The sequence below is a fragment of the Leptosomus discolor genome, chromosome 16 (assembly GCF_034619465.1).
Source record: "Leptosomus discolor isolate bLepDis1 chromosome 16, bLepDis1.hap2, whole genome shotgun sequence".
Classification (NCBI taxonomy): domain Eukaryota; kingdom Metazoa; phylum Chordata; class Aves; order Leptosomiformes; family Leptosomidae; genus Leptosomus; species Leptosomus discolor.
This window is the reverse complement of record NC_141406.1, coordinates 8495651-8516790: the sequence shown is the minus strand read 5'-3', so window position 1 is coordinate 8516790 and position 21140 is coordinate 8495651. Positions and strand designations below refer to the sequence as shown.

The following is a 21140-nucleotide window of genomic DNA, read 5'->3' as shown; positions in this document are numbered from 1 at the left end:
TCCCTTCCATCTAAATATGTGTGTGTGTATAATACGTGTGTGTGTCTTTGTGTCCAGTTCCGTGTCCTTCTTTAGACAACTCGTGAAAAAGAAATCATTTTATTCCCTGAAGTATCAGCATCTGAGATTATGGTAGATTCTGTCCTTAAATTTCCATTCTGAACTGTGCTGTGTCGTAGGGCACTAGATAATGAATACGACCCTGCCAATCAAGACACTCTGTTTTATATCACTTATTACTAAATTGAAAATGGTGTTTTACTACAGCAATAAAGGGCTGGTACAGCATGAGGTACATTTTTATACAACTCTATGAACTTTGTCATTGAAAACATTATAGCCTTGAATTTGAGAGCACAGTGGAAGGCAATATAATTTGATTACCTATATTAATCAAGTAGAGTACAACATATAAAACCAGTAATGCATAAGTCTGACTGGAGCCAGATAACCCTCTTGTGCATCTTAGAAAGATTTATTTTCAGTAATATAATTCATTTGACATGAAAGTATCATAATTGCAGTTGCTAGGAAGGATTTCTTTCTTTCCTTTTTTAGGGAAAAAAACTATCATGCTTTCAAGAGCAGCTTGTTCTTTTAAAGCTCTGCTTACTGAAAATTGAAAACAAAGATTTGTTTTTGTAATCGTGGCAATTTTTCATTAGACAGCTGAGCTAACAAAGTGATTTGTTTTGAATGCTTTTTTCTGCTTCATAAACGAAAGTGTTAGGTGTGCATTTTAGAGAACTTTTTTAATGTACATCGATTAGCGTGAGACCCTGTCGTTCTCCACCTGTGCTGCTAAAAGCTGGCCAGAAGCTCTTGAGCTTTGTTATCTGTACAAGTACTTTGCATAAATGCTGAGGAGAACCTTCCCACACTCTAGCTCCATGAAAAAGCTTTAAAGCATATTTAAAGACATCTAATTACTCTGCAGTCCATGAAAACCCCTGTTGTTACTATGTGTGCAGTAGTGACACATGCTCATAATAGTGTTATCATGAGTTGCCATTTATGCATTTTATTGCTGCATGTGGCTGCAAACCACACGTGAGTTGGTTGGTGTATCACGATACAGCAGAAATCACAAGTGAAAAAAGAACTACTGACTGTGCCGCAGCTCATGCTGGAGCAGGAAGACTTGTCTACTTTATAGTGCCGGTGCACAAAAACTGAAAGGAGTTAAAACAATGTGGTCAGTGTATTTTCCAGTTTTTCAAACAGATTTCATGTTCACCTTTGTCCATAATAACCTATTGGAAAATTAATAGTTTCTGTAATTCAATGTACTCTTACTCTGTGATAAATACCTAATAGTTTGCTCCATCTAATTATCAGCAGTTTTATCATTGTGCTAATAATAATGGTTACTGATTAGAGGTGATAGAGTTCATTCCCAAACAGACAGTGCTTGTAGTCTCATCTCATTATTGGTCCACAGTGCAGTGAGTTGTTTTTTCCTTTCTTGCTCTTCAGTCTTCTGTTCTTTTTCTTTTATTTGCCCTCCTGTTGAGATGTTTCCTTTTTCTTTTATTCTCTAATCGCTCCAGTCTGGACTAGCCATATAGGGGGCTGTCACTACTGAGGAAAGACTTTGACGTGTTGGAGCTTCTATTCATAAATGACATCTACCCACACAAGTGAGCATTTCCACATCAGTCCTGGAAGGAAAAGGAAAAAAAAAAAAAACACCAAAAACCACAACAAAAAACTGACAACAGAAAGGATCAATGTCCTGTTCAGAAAGTTTCAGGATAGTTTAGCTAAGGCTATTTGCAGTCCCATCTTTCAACATGTACTACCAGCCTTAGTCTTGATCTTTGAGGTCAGTGCTGGTCAATCTACCTTTACAGTCTGAAAGTGGAACAGTGAGGTAGGAGGCTCCATCTTGTAAATCATTACATTTACATCAATCATTGACATTTTGGGGGCTGACAACAACAAATGAGTATCTAGGGGGGCTGGAAGAGAGGAGCAGATGTACTAAGGTAGTGGGGAGCCTTTACAATTCACCTGAAATAGCAAATATGTATTTTTAAAATTGCTTAATATGTAAAGGTTTGTCATTTAGTCGTCCAAAGAAGTATTTTCCAGGTAATGGCATAGGCCTTGAAGCTTTTAGATTTAGCTTTGTCAAGGAATAATTCTGCAAGAGTGAATAACCAGCTACATTATTTTCTTACCGAGTTAGCTTGCAGCCTCTGCTGTATTCCTTAGATTACATTGAAGACACCCAAATGTATGCCCTAGGCAATGCTTGTCCTTCACTTCCCAGACTTACCTACTTTAATATTTTTAAGATCTAAATGGAACAAAAGGGGGAAAAAAAAAGATTTAATTTGCATTGTATTTATGTTAATGACTACTGCTTGAGATTTTGGGGGGCGGGAGAGGAGTATTTTTACTTTTTGTATTTTAAATCTTTTCTATTTCTCTCTTGGTGAATTTCTTTGTTCCAGGGTAGCTTGCCTGTGGCGAGCGGGGCATCCTTCCCTCAAGGTTTATTTTAAAAGCAGTGGATGAAATCTGCAAGCACATGCTCTGAGAGTTTCCTTGGAGGAATAGGTCTTCTGTAGATATCTCAATTCTTGTGCTAAATCTTTTACCAGATTTGAATTTTAATGTTCAATAATGCAAACATTAATGGCAGCTATTGTAAGCTTTATATTTTTTAGCCACAAGAACATAAATGAGTTAAATAGCAGTGGAATTATATATTACTAATTCTTATATTAATTATATACAAGTATTGTAAATCTTGTCCCTGACAGCAACAGGGACTTCACTTCTTAGTGGCTACAGGCATTCAAGAAAACAAAGCAGCTGGTTCCCATAACCTTCCTATATTCATTAGGGATGAACTGTACTTCATTTTACTGAGTTAATAATGTAGGTTGAGAACACAGTAGGTGCCTTAGATTGTTTTCCGAGTCCAAAGTTTCTAATTGAATAGTATGCTAAAATATTACATACAGCATCATAGCGATATGTTTCAATGTGTGTAGCCTTTCACCCCAATTGATTCAAATTGCCTTCAGCACACTTGTCCTGCCAGGTCCAGAATAAATGGTTACAAGGCACAGCAGAGATTTGCCTTCATACTTAAACGATGCCAGCTCTGATTCTAAAACTAATCCTCACTTGTGAGTATTCATGTTAGAAATTTTTGTGTGTCTAGCTTGCATTTGCATGGAAAAATCTGTGCTACACTTGGGCGGAACTTTAGAGTCATCAGGTAGATGTCTTCATGCACAGCCTGGTATGTTCTTTTGTCACTGCACCACTTGGACTTACAGGGAGAAGTAAGGAAGAATGAAGTTGGTGGCATGAGAAAAAGTGTGTGTGTCTGTACATATAAAAAAATGAAATGTATAAACGAGATAAAATAAATATTCATGTGAATCAGCTGTTACAAACCACAGCAAGTTTCATAACCAGAAATCCATCAACCTCATTCTGGAGGGTGACTGTTACTAGGCAGGATACTAACGTATTAAGAAGTGGCTTTCCTCCTGAGTTCCGTGCTGAAATCCTCTCTAACAGCTTCCCGCAGCTAATAATGGTTCTGCACTGAAGGAAGACAGCCATGCATGTTCTCCACTAAATAAATATGTAAATGAAACTTCCAGAGTCACATACCGTGGAGTCAGAGAGCTGAGAATAACTAGATGCTTTCCATTAGGGCAGGGGTACTTTAACAAATCCTATTATTTTGTAGGGGCCAAGTACTTTTTGGTGACTCCATAATGACGTGGACATGGCATAGTAACGGACTAGATTTGCAGTCCAAACAGAAGAAAACTGATGTTTATAGTAAGTGAGGAATTACTAGACAGATCATTATGGTTAAAGTGGCTTTTGGCTATATCCACATTAAGTCCTAAACTCCTCCTTAATTTTAAAGAAAGCTTATAACCTCAGCCCCCACCAAACCGCAGCAGCCTCTCATTGTTGTAAATAATGGCTTTAAGCCACTTCTGTTGGACATGTCCTGTCTAGGCATCCTTGCACTAAACAAAATTAGATTTGCTCTGTGCAAATCCTCTCTTGATTTGTGCTCCTTCCTGGAGAGCATGAGGAACCAAAGGAGCTGGGGCAGGGGGGTCCAGGTAACTTCAAGCCAGGAGGCTCATGGTAAAGGGGAGGCAGCAAGGCAAATGGTGTTAGTCACAGATTAAAACTGTGGAGTAGGAAAGTAATGGATGTTTCTCTGGTTCCTTAGTGAAAACCCATATACAGCTCTGAAGCTGTAATGTCTCCAAGAGTGTCTGTCTAATGAAAAGAAAATGAGTGACAGGTGACACAATGCCCAAGCGAGGGGAGAATGAAAAGAACTTGTGAGCACTTCAGAAGAGAAGCAAACTGCATCTCTCTTGTCAGAGTCTCCTCCATTTCGCAAATTGGTGAAAGGCAGTGTCAGCCATTCAACTTTGTGTGCAGTGTCCTTTCAATTACCCAAGCATGGCTGTAGGATCGCACCACTGGAGCTGTGTGGAAATGAGTTGAAATAGAAAAGAGGTGAAGAAGCTTCAGTTCATTATTTGTGTGGTCCTTGCAAATGCTGGGCTAAATTTGGCCCATAATTCACATTACCCCTTGGTATAATCATAGGCATTAAAAGTGAAAATGATCTTCTGCATTGTCCGGTCTCTCTCTCGGTAATGTGGGCTGAAGTTAAGCACAAGATTGTATGTACGCAGCTGGCAGTCTTTGGGTTTCCCAAAGCATCTGTCCCAAGGGTACCAAGATTCTGCAACCACAGATATAATGAGTCAATCACAATCAGTAAATTAACTTAAAGGCAGCTGTATCAGCCTACCATTAAATACTTAGAATGAGACCAAATAGTGAAAGGGAGGGAGATTGTACACTGAAACAGATATATGTAGATCGATAGATCAATCGATCTAACCATAGAGTAGAATAGATTGATTCTGGAACAGGTATCATTAAATCATCCAAAAATTATGGAAGAGCATTATACTGGTATATAGAAATGGACAGCCTCTCTTCAATGTGGTACAAACATTGCTGTGCACATGGCATTGGGTAGTGACTTTTCTATTTTTAATTATTTGGTCTTTATTAAGCGCTTATGTAGTAACATTCATCTGTGCAGGCTCCAGTAAAAGACTTGTGTTATGGGAAGATACTTCTGCCTTTCCTACGGGGAGGGAGGGCAGGGATGTGGGAAACCAAGAGAAATCTGGTGACTCTTACAGCTTTTTCAAGATGAGTTGGTCACTCTGTCCTGTGAAGTAGTTAATTTTTAGACTTGGCTTGAAAGTAGGCAGCTGTAGATCTTACTTTGTAGATCTCAAGGAATAATTTGTGATTATTCCTTTTTTTCCAAAAGTGCTTTCCTGTATAGAGGTGTAATAATAAAGAAACCATTTTCAGCGTAAAAGATGTGCTTGTCAAACCACAGCAATGATTTTCCAGTAGCTGGATTTTTTAGTTGTGCAGCCTTCTAATATTTCTGCTTGAATTCTTTCACGACAGAAGCAAATGAAAATTACACCGTGGTTTTTAGGTCTCTGTTCCCTGATTTTTGCTTGTCATGTCATGAACTTCTTCGAAGCAGTGAAATGGCAGCCCATCTCCCTGAGAGCTCCAGACAGATTTCTAAAGTTGTCTTGTTAACAGCTTGTCAGAAACCTACATTTCAGTCTCGCTGAGTTTATATCATGCAAAAAAAAAAAAAAAAAAGTTGCTGGAAATTATGATTTTTACAGGTTCTGACATTTTTCTAAAGAACTGAAATGCTCAAGGCTGCTGTCTCCCTTAACAGGCTGTGCTGTTTTGGGTAATATTCTGCGTTGCATCAACTGAACATCAGAGCAACATTCAGTTTCTTCCCTTTAACATGTTCTTTGAATTATTTAAGGTGTTTTGATGTTGGCTAGAATTTGTAACAAAGTCCTCCAGCTTTTATCCTAAAATATCAAAAAGGTTGAGTTTTTTCCTTCCCCCCCTCCGTTTTCTCCCTCTTCCCTAACCCTTCCTCCCTCCCTCCTCCCGCTTTTAATAGATCCTTGCATGGATCGTCAGGGGACTTTCTTTTATGTTGTACAGCATGAAATGACTTAGTCAGGGTCTTCCTGATTAATTTATGAGTGCTAAGGAAAAGGGAAGGGGGGAAAAAACAGTCCTTGAGGGATTGACCCTAAGCTGCAGCAGATCAACTCAATTTTATAGAATGAAAAGAGACTTAAACAGTATTTTTAGCGTCGGTTCCTCGACCCGCAGAGGTAGGGAAGCTCCCTGCGTCTGGCAGGCTGAAGCAGGGCGAGAGGTACCCATCTCTCCGGGCGGCTGATGGAGTGGAGTTCAGCTCTTCGGAGGCACCGAGCACGTTTAGAGTTAAAGCTGTGGCAGATTGGTGGATTAATGTGCTCTGCCTCCAAGGGACAAATGCTCTTTTTTTTTTTTTCCCCCCCTCCCCCTTGCTCCCTCCTTCCCTACTCTGGGCTTGCAGATGACAGCTGTTGGTCACTTAACAAAATGTCCTCTTGATTGCTGCTTCACAACAGGGGCCCCCTCAGACCAAACAGCACATAGCCCGTACAATGCATCACTGCCCCTCAAAATTAGTTATAGTGCTCAGGGCTATTCTCGGCTGCCATAGCTAATACTCTCTTGCTGTTCTTCTCTCTCCCCCTCGCCCTCCCCCTCCGCAGACAAAGGCTCAGCCTATACATCTGTAGTGCTCATAACCTCCCCCTTCCCCCAGCCAAATGCTGAGGAGAGAAAGGGGAAAAAAAAAAAGAAAAAAAAAAAAAATTGCTGCCCTGAGGCTCAATCTGTTTCTTACAGCTCTACCCCGGCACTTGGAAGCCTGAGCTGGTCTAGCCATAGGGAGGCCCTGACTCATTTCATCAAACTGTCAGGGAGGCAGTGGAGCTAAGAGGACTCTGCTGCCTGGGGCAAGTTCAAGTCAACATTCGATTTCCGTCCTCCCCCCGGCCCCCGCCTTTCGCTTGGACACTTTCTGCACTCTGGATCTAAACTTCTCCCCGAGCTGCAGCAGCTCACAGCTTCTTGCCAGGAGGAAGGACTTGTGGGACCTTATAAAGGACACAGTGGCAAAATTGCTGCAATAAATCAGTGGCCCTCTGACACTTGGCGGTAGCTTAATGTTTTGGCACTTTCTTTCCTGTGTATGCCTCAAGTCCCATTAGCAGGCTTTTCTGTCAGTCTGCCTCATGATAAAACTCTCTCTTCCTATCATCTTAAGCAAGCCCCTGCAGACATGAATCCGATGCCAGACTTAATAGGAACCAACCCCCTCCCCCTGCACACACAAGCACGCATCCATACGCGCTGCTGCGAGCTGCTCCGGGGAAGTTACCTCAGAGGACAGGGAGAGAGTGAGGGCTCTTAAAAACGGGCTTGATTTTTTGTCTTCCTTTAAAAGAAACATTAACAAATTGGGATTTAAGCCTAATGTTTCCCTGAGCCTTGCCATTAAAAGAAAATTCAGTAACTAAACATGGTTGGAAATAAGAAGATAGCAGTAACGTGGCCATCCTCTGGGACTGTGTGAGTGGGTGTGCGAGCTCCATAGGTATCTACACTGCTCATATGTTCTATACAACTTTTTACATATATGTTCTACCCTGCCAACTTGCATTGTAATTTTGTAGACTATATAGTTCATTTTTTTTCCTCCTCTTCTCTCGGCCTTATGCTTCCCCAGGCAATTTTAGTTGCAGGTAGACTGGTTAGATTACATGTCCCCCCGGGCTGCGATCTGTTTTTTCACACGGCTAGCTTAGATGTCTATCACCCTGTGCTTAATCATAATTTAAATAATATCTGTAGGTATGTGTGTTTGTGTGCAAAGGAAAAACAAGCCTTTCCATCAGCTGTTTGCGCAGGAACCTGTAACTTCTGTGCTGTATAGCATCTGGCACAACGAGGCCCTATAGCCTTGAGGCTGTGTAGGCACGACCCAGATCATAAACCTCTGGGTTTGGATGGAATAGGAGATACACGTTTATGTGAATAAACTGAGGTGACTTCTGCGCAATTCTCAAATGCTTGGAGGATGTGGCCTCGTTTCAAGTAACAAGAGTGTTTCTCAGCACCTAACTGATGACATAACACCCAAGTGTTGCCAATCTTGTTGCAGTTGTTTTTGTTTTCATTTCTTGGAGCTCTTGTTCCTGGCATGAGGTGGTTTATGTGAGTTCATGATTTCACATTAATCAACATAGCGCTTTTATTTATGTGAAGAAAAACTGGAAGTTAAAGCGTTGGGGGTAAGAAAAGAGTCAAAGGATGTTTTCATGGTTCTTAAACTCACCAGAAAACATCCAGAATGACAGTACAAACAACTTAATATAGATTGTAGCAAGCCCAGTGCCAGTGGAGGTGTCCCGGACCACGGAGCCTAAGTGCTGCTTCTGCAGATGCTGCCTTTTTTGGTCTTTTGGATGCAAGAGGGGAAGAGGTGGGATGGAAGGGATGGTGGAGTTGCTGCAGGTGCTTAGGTGGAGATTCGGAAAGCACCAGCTTTTTGTTGTTTCACTCCTTACTTCATCCAGAGCTTGAAGCTGCATCCCGAGCACGGCTGCTGCCAGCAGCGGCCAGACTGTGCCCTGTCCCGGTGCACCCACAGCCGGTTCGGCAGAGCCTTTTTGGTGCTGCGCTTTGCGAGAGGAGGGCCCACGTCTGCAACATTTGCGTCCTCTTCTGTGGGGCAGCCGTGGGGAGGAGGAGGGAGCGACAAGGCCTTTTTACAGCGCACTGAGCCGATTCCGCCTGAATTATGTGTTGTTTCTGCTTAACTTTACCTCATGGGAGGCTGTTTCTGACTGGAATCTGTCACTGCAAGAAATTGTTTCCAAAAAGCACCACAATTAGGGGTCGGCTTTGCAAACATTCTTGGTGGAATTGAGAGGCAATTGGCACAACCCAGTGAATAATCCTTTTAGGAGCCTTTATGAACCCGGCACAATGGCTGTTTACAGTTTCGCTTATAGACCAGGAGTGTTAACAGGCCTTTAGAAAAATCCAGGTAATTGAAGCTTTTGTCTTTCAATGAGCCCCCGTAGCTGTCAACAGTTGCCATTCTCCACATTTTCTTTAACTTTTTTGTTTTGACAAGGGCTTTTGTCCCTGCACAACAGCTGCGTGGGAGGTGAGCGCTGGCCGGGTGGCGGCGCGGCCTTGGCCTGCTCGGCCCTCGGGAGGGAGAGCCACCGGCCTCCTCCTCGCCAGGCCGGAATAAATTGTCTTTTAAGACACAGAAAATCCTCTGGGTCAAACCAGAGTTTCTCCTATGACTTCATTATTCATTTAAACATCCCAGCCATGCAACGCACCAGCCTCGGTCTCTCTTTGTTGACCCAGGGCTTTGCAGGGGCGAGGAGGCTGGAGAAAAGTGGGTGTATGACTCCGGGCTGTTACCACAGAAACTGAACCAGCCCATTGAAATCGAGTTTTTTAACACCCCCACGACGGGAGGGGGTCAACAGCAGTTCTGTTTTTTGCAGATCTGTCGAGCCAGGTTTGGTTTTGCTGTTGTTTTTTTCGGTGCTGTTGCGTGTTCAGCAGCCTATGGGTTCCTGTTTCTCGGTGTGAATGTGGGAGCCTGTTTCTTTAAAATAAGAAGAGGAAAACCTAAGTGAATTCTGAAGCTTGGGGGTTTTTTCCACCAAAGCTGGCTGTATTTTCTTCAGGAGTCAGTGGGAGATTAACATGGGTTAGTAGCCATGAGTCTCTCCATTTTCCAGGATGCTGTATGTTAAGCAGAAGTCCAGATTTTATAAATAATGGTATGATAATTCTTCCCCCACGATCTCTCATCATGTAGACTGCATAGTAGCTTTAGGTTGGTTTGGGACTTCATTCTCACATGGATTAAGTTGTGGTATTTTTGGTGGTTTAAAAGCCACGTGGTAGGAATTGATAGAGGGACAATTTGTGTGCATGAGTGTGTCCTATGTGGCTGGCAGAGGTGGGAAAGCACCGCTGTTTCATAAGGCAAACAAGAAATTATGCAACTTGCTGTGAGAAATACGTTTTTTAAAGCACCCATCTTGCAGTCACAGCTGCACAGTGGGTTCCGTGTCCACACAGAGCCGCGTTCGCCTGTGGATCTGCACCCACAGCCCCGCTGGCTTCTTCAGTTGCAAGACTGATGCAGTCATGATTAAAGTAAGGAAGATGTAAGCTAAAATGAAACAAAATTCTTTGCTGTCCTTTCCATTTTAAAAACAATTAATTATGGAGTGTTTATAGATCCTGAATGGGGAAAAAATGTATCCTCAGAGAGCAGATGTTTGCTTCATTCGTATGTCTGTTTATAAAATTTAGCATGTGGATTTGATGGTTCACTGGCTTTCTGCAACTTTCACTTATCTGCATGAGGCAAAGTTGCATATTGGTACAAAGCAAAATTAGGCATCTAAAAAAAGCAATTCTGCACCTTTTAGCAATGCAAACCATCTGTAATAGATTTTTATACTCATAGGCATACTAATTTTTGAGGTCAAATCTGTTTTCAACAAGAAAAAGCCTGTCATTTTTTTAAATATCATAATGCAGTAAGAAATAGGGAGACAAGTTTTGTTACAAAACAAGAAAGCAAGACTAAAATACAACATTGTATTTGAATAATAATGGTTACTAAAGTTCCCCAAAGTTGTTTACATCTGCTCTTAAATATTTTTAAGCTAAATTTATTGATGTTTACAGTACTGCAGTTTTATTAAACCAGGGCTCATAGACAAAAGCATCTGAGTTTTAATGATAATGTTTAATGTTTTCTAGTCAATGTATTTCTGAGTTTAATTTATTTGATTTTTTTTCTTACTTCAGTGTATCATTCTTTAAGTCCCTATAAGAATTAAAATTTGTTTTGGTGTTGCGTAAGCATACAATTTTAAGCAACACAGGGCTGAGTGTACTAACGAATTTTAATGCCATTTTTCTGATAGGCGTAATTCCATTGTAACATGCTTTAGTCTGAACTGTGCAGGTTGAATCACGTCATTAAAATATTCTGCCTCTAAAATATGCGTGTGCAGGTTCAATGAGCGCAATGATTAAAATGGTAACTTAGGGTCCTTTAGCGCAGACTAAGTGTAAAGGGTAAAATAACATGGTCTTCCTGACCCACGCAATTATGGTAGTAATTTGGGGGAATGCACCTTCCTTGTAGCATTCTGACTTGATTCGAGCCCCCTGGGTGGAGGTGAACGGCTTCTCTTGAGTCAGCCGTCATTTCTCAGGAGCATGTAAATAATAACAAGCGTACTGCTGTGACTGCATCTTCCCCCACCCCCCACCTTGGTTCTGATGGATGCGTTGCTTCGTCAGCGTGAATTAGCGCTGTCTTGAGCAAGCACAAATGCAGCAGGTACTGGGGCAGCCTTTGCCCAGCAAACCTGTTTCAGCATGTGTCAGTGGTGATGGACAAGTAGTCCTGTTCCAGGCCCAGAGCTGAGGCTTCTGATTGTTCGTGATTACGTGGCGTGGGTTTGGGAGAGTCAGCAAATGGCTGCTGCTGCTGATTTATCAGGACTGATTTTACTTTAATCTGAATGTCTGGTTTGTGAAAAAACAGAAACTGTGTTTCCTATAATAATTTTCATAAAGCTCAGTGATGGAATAAAAGTCCCCAAAAAAAGTCACAAACAGCTTACAGGAAGGTATTTGCTAGACGTGACTACATGATGTTCTTGCCTTCCGTGCACAAAGGAATTGGCGAGGGCTTAATGCAGTCTGCTGGCATTAACACTGGTTCTTCCCATAGGACTTGCCCACCCACTGCTCTCCGGCCCCTGCAGAGCAGTGTTATGCCTTACTGTAATTTCTCCTATTTTTGCTTCAAGTTCTTTTTTTCCCAAAATAGTTACCAATACAATTAGATCCGTGTGCATCCTACTAAACAGTTGGATTTCTCTCTGAAAAACATGCTGTGGATCAGGTGGGGTAGTGTAGAACGGTTTCATTTTGAAAGAAAAGGAGTTTTTCTTAGTCAAGACTATAGAAAAACAGGTTCTTTAAACCAAACGTTTCCACTGCAGTTAAATGGAAATAAGGAGTCAGTTGGGAAGATGAGCAGTCTTCACTGCAGACTTACTGTGGGAGACTCCTCCACTGTATCATGGCTTTTCATGCTCTTGGTGTGTTTCAGAGAATTTAAGTGTAAAAGGTTACTCAAGTGTTTGGGGTAAATAATTTTGTGTGCCAAATAGAAAAAACCATGAAGTAGTCTCAAAAATCTGCAGAAAACTAAGAATATAACGGCTGAAAATTCTGCTTGGTAACTTTAGGATAAAGGGACATGACAGGCAAGATACCCCCTCCCTGCTCCGTGAGGAGCAGGAGCTGGACAACCTGACCAAACAGATCTATCGCTCCTTTTACATTCATGACATCGAAGCATGTGCATTCTTATGGACCATTTCCACATTTGTAGCTTGTCATTGCTGGCTTGCAGAGTCCCCTCTTGTTGAACCAGTAAACTCCATAGGGTGCCGCCAGTTACGGAAGCCCACCCGGACCATCCCTGTCAGCGGCTGTCTGAAGAAGAAAATTCCCCTTGGGCACAAAAGCTACAAAACGCGCTGGCCACTTTCTGTCAGTATAACAGACACCAAGAGATTTATTTTTGTTCCCAACTGTAAATCTTTCTCAGCTCCAGCCAAGAAGATATGCATGTCCTGAAATGTTCAGTGCTCAAGTTATCTTTCCGTTATTTGCGCTGTGAGAATAGCGCATTTCATTTTCAGAGGCTGTAAGAGATTACACTCTAAAAGTCTTTAAGTAAACACTTCCTCACACATAGGATCGTGATCTCATTCAAACTAAAAAATGTACCAGAATTTATGATGTATTTTAATTACTATTCTTAGTACCACTCATTAAATTAGAAATTGATTGCCGGTTTCACAGTTTCCTTGTTAGATGACAAAGTGCTTATCAAGGTGAAGCAATGCAAAACTGTTACTATATATTCCACAATTTGGGATGATAAAAAGACATGCTTCTTGTTGTAGTGTTCATGTTATAGTTGTTATTATAATGCATTGCTGATTGTCTTTCTGGTTTAAAGTTCACTTTCCCCCATCCAAGTAAGAGTATACCATATTTTTGTATAAGAGAGAAATTGGCTTTGTCTGGGTTATGCTAGCAATCTAAAAGGCATTACTGTAAGTATCAAAAATGACTTTCATTGAACTGAGAACATCATAAACAGCTGTCCTAAGGATTTAAGAGGATGATGCAAAAGATCCCTATACAAAAAGGTGTTTCTCAAAATATTTTTTTTCTCTCTCTAATCCACAGTGTGACAGCGAGAGTGATATTGACGATAAGGTAAGACTGAATTTTCTTCTTTCATGTGCTTTACTAGCTTGGAAATTCCCTCATAGACAAAATAAGAATGAATTTGAAAATAATATTTTTCCTCCAGTCTTCATGTCAACTTGAAAAATACCTAGAATTGAATGAAAAAACATTGGATCAGGTACTCTGTGATCTTCGCTAGTTTTCCTTTACAGAAAAGAAACTCCCATTAACATAATAGTCTGCCTTGATTATTATGTGAGCATTTGGTGAGACCTGAGTCACAGCATTAGCGCTGTTTCAGAGAAAGTCTCTTCTGATAACTTGTCAGGAGTCCATATTTTATTTATAGTAACCTTTGAAGATGTCAGTTTGGTAATCAGTTTAGAAGATGGGACAACTGGTACCTACCCTCAAAGGTGGTGTGGTAACTGTCAAGGAGTGTTTTGTCATGTTGCATGCATATTTATCACAGAGCAATGATTTTTCTGACCTTCGTTTGGATACAGAGGTTGGTCGTTGAAAGGTTGTAGTTGTGTGGTTTTGTACAGGGATTTCTTGTTTCACCTTTGCCAGGAAAACAGAGAAGTCCCGCTACATGGCAACAGTTGCACCATGTTTTTAAGCATCAAATGTATAAAAGGTTTTGAGTATCCCTTGCTGACTTCTCTTCTGGCAGATCAAACTTGGCAGTCCCAGGTTAGATCTTCATCAAACTTTTATTATATTTTGGCTGTCCAGTCTCTTGCATTCATTCATGAGAAGCTGTGGCACGGAGGTTTCTACTGGATCAGCATTACAAAAGTAAAGACTGACTTCAGATAGCCCTGTCTCCTTGGCAGCACACTTGGCTGCAGCCATACATCGGAGGTTACCATGAGTTCAAGAGACTACACTGAAAGCTTCTTCTGGTTGAGTCTTTTTCTTTTTGTTACTATTGTTAGAGCTTGGGAAGCATTGAGGTTTCTTCAACTTCTTTTGAAAATTCCATCAGATACCAAATATCCCTGGAATATGGGAAAAACTGTTTTGATTGAAGAGAAACATTTAAATCATATATGTTGAATGAAAGATAATGTACATATGTTATTGTTTTGTATTTTATTTTATTTTATGTGTATATATGTATAAAGTCACTCCCTGAAACCACCACCACCCCCTGCGTTCTGTTTCTTACAAGGTTACACAGGAGCAGAGCTGATGGCGGGGGTGGTGAGGGTAAAAAATTATTCCCTAAAAGCATAGATACAATGGGGTTAAAGCGTTTCGTAGACTGCCCAATCAAAGAAAGTAAAAGCAATCACTTAGAAAACTGTTTAAAGATCTGCCAGTCAAACCTCAGATGAAGTTGTAAGTGACATGTAGTTTTATTATACAGCTATGCTATTAATGATTATCTAAATTACACTGGTAGACCCAGCTAGCGGCATTACATCTGAGACTGACGTTTGTTAGATTAGGTTTGACTTCACCTTGTAGAGAAGAAATTGAAATCTGAACAACATTGATTAGCTTTCAGAATGTGGGATCTGAGGTTACCTTCAGAGGAAGCTGCATTGTGTTTGGCTGGTAACTTACTGTCCTTTACAGCAAATGAAAGGCTATTATAGTGTTCCTTACCATTAATATGGCATTTGTTTACGTATCTATAACTGTAATTTGACCTTCTAGGCTCACATATTTCCCAGCTACTTCTCCTTAAGGTGATTCCACCTTAATAATAACATTTATTTTCTTCATAAAGAGGGCAGCAAAAGATCATCGTCTTTCTGTCTCTTGCCTGATCTGTAGAGACATGAGACATGACACTGCTTCTATTAAATAGGTCTCTAGAATTAACTAGGGTTGCTCTTCTTGTCAGCAATGACGTGTGCATGTGAACTCACCAAGGCTGTAAGTGAAGAGGCTTCAAACCTTTCATGGGGATAATGTAAATGCACCATTGCCTTCCAGTTGGGGAACACAAGGGCTCTCTTTGTTGATACCTGACATACTATACTCCCCTGGAAACACATTCAGTATTTATCTAAAACTTAACCTGGCTGGTGCAACACGGAGCTATAAAAATATTGGCGTGAATGCCCTGAGGGATTACACTGAAGAGCAGGTTTTCCTCCTTCCATGTTTTGGCAAAATGTATCTTCTAATAATGCTCTCTGGCTGTTGCAGCCAGATGGAGTATTCGACATACAGTCTAGCCCAGCGTCAGGCTTCCCGAATTACATGATGGGCTGGCTTCGTTTCACAGCGCTACGGAGCAATCCTGCTTTCCTGCTTGGTCAGCAAGAAGCAGCCTTCGCTAGGTACACCTACACGCACTGGTGCTAATGAAGGGCAGGGCAGGAATTACTAATGTGCTTTGGATTTGCATAACACTTTTTGTTAGTCATAAACAGCGGATCACTGTCGTCTGTTTGTAACTCATGAGGAAAGCAGACAAAAAAAGAAGTTCGTGTACAAGTACAAACTGAGTCAGTGACAGAGCTAGAAGCAAATCTGAAATTTTCCCCCTCCTACTTCTCTCTCTGTACCATGCTACTAATTATCCACGATTGATTTAGTTCATAGGTATACAGGCTATTGAGCTCTTAATGTTTTAAAACATAGATGTTAGACTAAAATTAAGGCTTTACCCTCACTGTATTGAAAAATATAAACACACTCCTGATGGTTTTGATTTTTTCCTTGTGCAGTGTTGTGCAGGACTCCAGGGGAGAAAAGTAATTGAGCATAGTCAGTCGTACGTATGGTATATCAGAATCGAGGAGGCATTACTTTAGTGCGAGGTACAGTTTCACACCAGATTGTGAGTGTGTTTCCAGACAGTGCGCTGCTGTTTTTAATAATCAGAGAAGAGGAGCCCAGGGCTGGGGACTTGTCCATCCCATCTACTTTCTGAGAGCTGTCTCTGGCCAAATACAGCCTTTCACTTCTGCATCACTGCTGAAATCTCAAAGGAAGTAAGTAGGATGATACTTTCTCACACCTATCATTCTGTCACCACATGCTTCTAGAAGAACTGTTCGAGATACCCAGACTAATAAAGTGAGCTGTCCAGCCATTTAACCAAGCGAGAAACTTAGCAAATCAGGCGTTCCCAGGGATGGAAATGCAAATCCTGTTTCTCTTACTGTATATTCATTGAAAGGGCTCTGCAACTGTTAGGAGAATTGCAGGGTAGTTTGTCGAAGCTGTGGAAATGATACTGTGCTTTTTGTGAGGGAGGAGGGAGAGAAAAGGAGTTAGTCTGATAATCGTATTACACTATCTCTGCACTGTGCAGTAGCTGCAATGTGAGGCTCACGGTCCATAAACATTGTTACTGAAAATATATACTTCCTTTAATAGCAACAACAGCATTAACAGATAGCAATTACCCTTCATTTTCAGGAACTATAAAGTCTCCATTAATTCAAGATTTATGTAGTTATAGCATTTAGCACAGGAATAACACCACAGAGAATTGGTTTATACACATGTAATGAGAGAGCTTATGGCATACTTTAGTGAACATTAACATAATAGAGTAATATAAACCATCAACAGTTCCACTTATTGTCTCTTACCTGCTTTAGCATCACTGTGAAAAGTGGCTAGCAGCTTGGTAATGTGCTCTGTTAAATGGTGTTCTGCAGAAAGCCAAAAGTCAACTTGTGTAAAACAAGGGAATGAGTAATCTCTGCTCGTTACTCCAAAATGTTGCTCTCATTTTTTTAATAACAGTGTTCAAGATTGCATTACAAAAAAGCCTGTTTCTTTCTATAAAAGTAATTCAGTGTTCATGTTCTTTCAGTCTTGGACTTCTGTCTGCTGTGTGCAAAATTGTGGGTTGTCAGCTTAATTACATGGCCCCGCAGTGTAAGTGAGCTCTCCAAATCAGGGGTTAGATATCAGGCATTCCTTCATTTAATGTGATGCTAAGTAAGTTGTACAAAAAATGACACTGTATTTCTAAGTGGAATCAGTATTTGCCATATACTTGTTCTGTAGTTTGTTTGTGTTTTAGCTATAGCAAGGGACTTTTGAGACAGGTAAAGCTATATCCAAGATGGAAGCAAAAAAGTTTTGAAGTGGGGTTTTAAAACAGTATTTTCACACTACTTTCTGCAGCAGCGCAGTGAGTTGTTAGGCCCTGCTCGCAGCGATGGGAGTTGGGCCGTGCCGTGCTGTGGTTTGCCGTGCTAATTCCTGAGGCCCGGTAGGTGCCTGAAGTGTGCAGCGGCGCACGAGCGGGTGCGATTTAGCACTTGGGACATGGGAGCAGAGCAACGTGGTAGTGCTGTGATTGCTCCACCACGGGCTGGGTTCCCAACCCGCTACGTGCTGTATAGCTGCAGGACAGCTCGTGGCTTAAGGATGAGATTAGAGTGAAGGGACTCAGCTAAATGGGGGGGCATGTGAACAGCAGCACTGTTTCAGTATGTCAGCAGCCTTGTTGTTGACCAGCTTCGGTTTTGTAGGTCTTCAGGTAAAGCAGAACGTTTTAGGAGGCATTTGAGAGGGTAAATCAGGTAGCTTTATGGCTGTGAATGGGAAGTTATTCTCTGTAGTGAAAGGCGCAGTGGTAAGTATCAGGGAGGTGCTTATTTGAAAGTTTAACAAGGGGGTGATCAAGTCAGACCAGTGAGAGATGAGAGTTTACAACAATACTGAATGTCAGCGTAGGGAAGAAGAGGTAAGCTGTGAAAGAGTCAAAACATGAAGGATTACAGTTTGCAATTCGGAAAGTGGGAAGCTGTGTAGGGAGCAAAGCCACGGACTAGGAAAATGATCTTGCGGCAGCTTTTTCCTTGGCATAGTTACATCTGCTGTCACCAGAGGAAACGATAAAATGGTAAATGAAAGGTGAGGTAGTGAGAGCTCGACCAAGAGCTTAGTTGTGTGGATGAACAGAGGATGCTCATTATGTTATAGAGAGGAAGGATATACAGGACTTAAACATAGGTTGGATGTCAAGACGTAGGGCGTGGTGCGAGTCAAAGACAGCACTGAGAGCTATAGGCTTGAGTGAGAGGTGGAAGTGATAGCAGTGGAAGCAATGAGGAGAGTAAACTGTGTGGAGGATCTGGGAGATGAAATTATCACTTCTGTTTCAGCACTGTTGACCTTGAAAGGGTGTCTACAAGCCCACAAGAAAAATCATGGTTTAGGCAGCAGGAGAAAGGGATGTAATAACAAATAGGGATCTAGGAGTTGCTTTAGTGGAAGTGGTCGCTCTGTGTATGTGTGCTTGCGTATGAGATTACCCAGAGATAAAGCCCCAGGACACCAGATGAAAAGGTTCAAGGAAGATGATCTTAACAGTGCTCAGAATTACAGCAGCAGCTACAGTGGCAGGAGCAGAGCAGACAGGAGCTGTTGAAGCCCAGGGAGGGAGGAGCTGTGTCAGGTAGCTGGTGGTCAAGGAAGGTGAGATCTAGGGAAGGGGATTGTGAAAGGCTTTGGAAGTCAAGGTGCAGTTCAGTGAGGGAGAGGAAGCCAAACTGCACAGTGTCTGTTCCCAAAGATCCTACCTCAATCCAAATTTCTATGTGTTTTGTGGCATTTTTACACTCCTGCTCTCATGGCCTCATCAGTGTGTTGTATCATGGGGCTGGCAGTCTCAGTCCCTGGACCCCTCAGTGCCACTCATTTGAAGTCCACAGGGGCTATTATTGGCAGCACTATTGCGGGAGGCTTCTTTCCCCCTGCTCCTCACATCTTATCTAGCAATGGAAAAACTGGATTCCATCTGATAAGTCTTGTTTCCATGAGGCTGGAAGTTTAGTTCCAACTTCAGGTAATCTGTTATTTGCTACTTTTGAAGCCTGCCCAGGCCAAGGTCCACAAATTGGTTTTGTCCATTGTTAGATTGTCCCTTTCTCTGAGAAATGAAACTTGGTACTCTTCCAGCAATCCCAGTTCTTACTGGTTGCAGCAGAAGGGAGAGATCAAACACGGAATTGAACCGAGGGCTTTCACATGGCAGTATTTGCACTTCTGTTAGCATTACACTTCAATCTATGACACTTTTCAGCTGTGACTAATAATGAGAAGTCTCCATTTGCCAGTTAGGTTCCAGCTGGGTTTTCAGACAGTGTTTGAGTGGTCCTTTTACTGTAGTATGCTCTTGCTTACAGACAGCAATGCTGAATGCAGAAGTGTGTGCCTGGGCTATGTTGCAGGCTTAGCAGCATGCAGTAGTATAGCATATACACATGTGCATGCACATATGTGCACAGAATCAGTTTTTCTTCTAAGGTTTAATTCTTACAGACTGAAAACCCAGTGATGGCAGCATGAAAACCAGTGAGAAACCTAACTCCCATATAATAATAACTGGGTAAAGGTGGTTAGTTCTTTTAATGGAGGGAAGTCTCTGTTTGACAGATGAGCTGCATGTTGTTATTAAAAACAGATCTGCTTTTTAAACAATATGAAAATATTGACTTTAAAATAACCTTGTAGCCCTTGAAAGATTTGGGTGCTATAAACAGGCAAACGTAAAGTTGTTGCAAGTACAGGAAGACAAAAATTCACCACTCAGTGGATTTATTTTGTCGTTCCCCATGAACAGATTTACCAGCAAAATAGCATCCTGCAGGCCCGCTGCATACCCAGTTCACTCAGTCGCCCTTTGGGAAGTGCCAGATGGGTGAAGAGCCTTGGCATGCCCTCAGCTTCTGTCGTTCCACCCACCATGTGCACAGAGCAGACACAAAGGTTCCCATTGAGACTTGGGGCAGTTGAAGGGCCCTGTAAGCCCTTCCAGAGGGAAAGGAGCCCTCCAAGTTGTCCTTCCCCACAAGAGGGTCTGCAAATCCAGTAAAAAGTATTCATAATAATGACCCTTCTTGACCTTTGCATTTAAGTAAAGCAAGAATGCGGTTGAAAAAAATGAAACAAGACTCAAAGCTTCAGCACCACTGTTCTCCCCTCCCACTGAGATTTTGTGTTTTTCTTTTATCCAGACAAAAACTCACATTTTAAGTACATCGGTCTGTGTATAACAAGCTGAGTCATCACAGTCTGTGGTGTCCATGTTCATTCTTGAAAATGTAGAAAAAAAAAATTCAGAGCAAACAATGAGAAGAGCCTTCTAGTTTGCTGACAAAAATCCATCATTGAGTCACATAAAAGGACTGAAGAGATCTTATGGAGAGCTCTTGGGCAAGACAGGATAATACCAGTTATGTCACTGGCAGTCAGCATGTCCCTAGCTCTCCGCTTTCTCTGTTGTTTAACATCTCCCTGTTCCTGTTCCTCATCCATGAGCATTTTCTTATCTTACCAGGGACCTTGTGAAGAAACTTTTAGAATCTGAGGCACAGGGAAAAGAGCAATCTTATACAGCTGTCTGCCCACATCAAGAAGCACCATTATAGCATAACTATAAATCCAGAGGGCTACCTGTGCAATGGCAGTAACTCCTTGGAAGGTGATCAGATAGAACATAACAGTAGGCAGGTGATAGGAATTGGCAGTCGAGTTAGGCAATTTGATTAATTAAATTGAATTATTTAATTAACAATGACAATGCCAAGAAAACGAGAATTTTGGAGGATGCATACTCCAATAGCTGCAATTGCAGGCCCTCGTTTGGCTTGCAGAGTTTCTCACTACTGTATTCCAAAATTGTTTTACAAGGTTAAATAATACAGGAGAGCATAGCGTGCAGCACTGGGTGTCCTCTGCGGGCGTAAAGGATACAAATCAAGGATGGCCCAAGAGTCAGCTTTGGGTTTTGTAGCTTTCCAGTGATTCTTGCTTTTGGGTCCAATTTGCAAAAAATCCAAACTAGGTTTCACTACAGGAGTTTTCCAGATATGTGAGAGGCAGCAACAACATTTGGATCAGTA

The 21140-nt window shown here is 41.6% G+C and overlaps 1 protein-coding gene across 1 annotated transcript in view; it reads left to right on the top strand.

The window, feature by feature from the left end:
* FBRSL1 (fibrosin like 1) overlaps positions 1 to 21140 on the top strand; it is a 549235-nt gene that overhangs the window by 352914 nt on the left and 175181 nt on the right. Inside the window, exon 5 of the mRNA XM_086473976.1 lies at positions 13303 to 13332. Within this exon, the coding sequence (XP_086330102.1) occupies positions 13303 to 13332 (30 nt within the window). The remainder of the gene's footprint in view (positions 1 to 13302; positions 13333 to 21140) is intronic.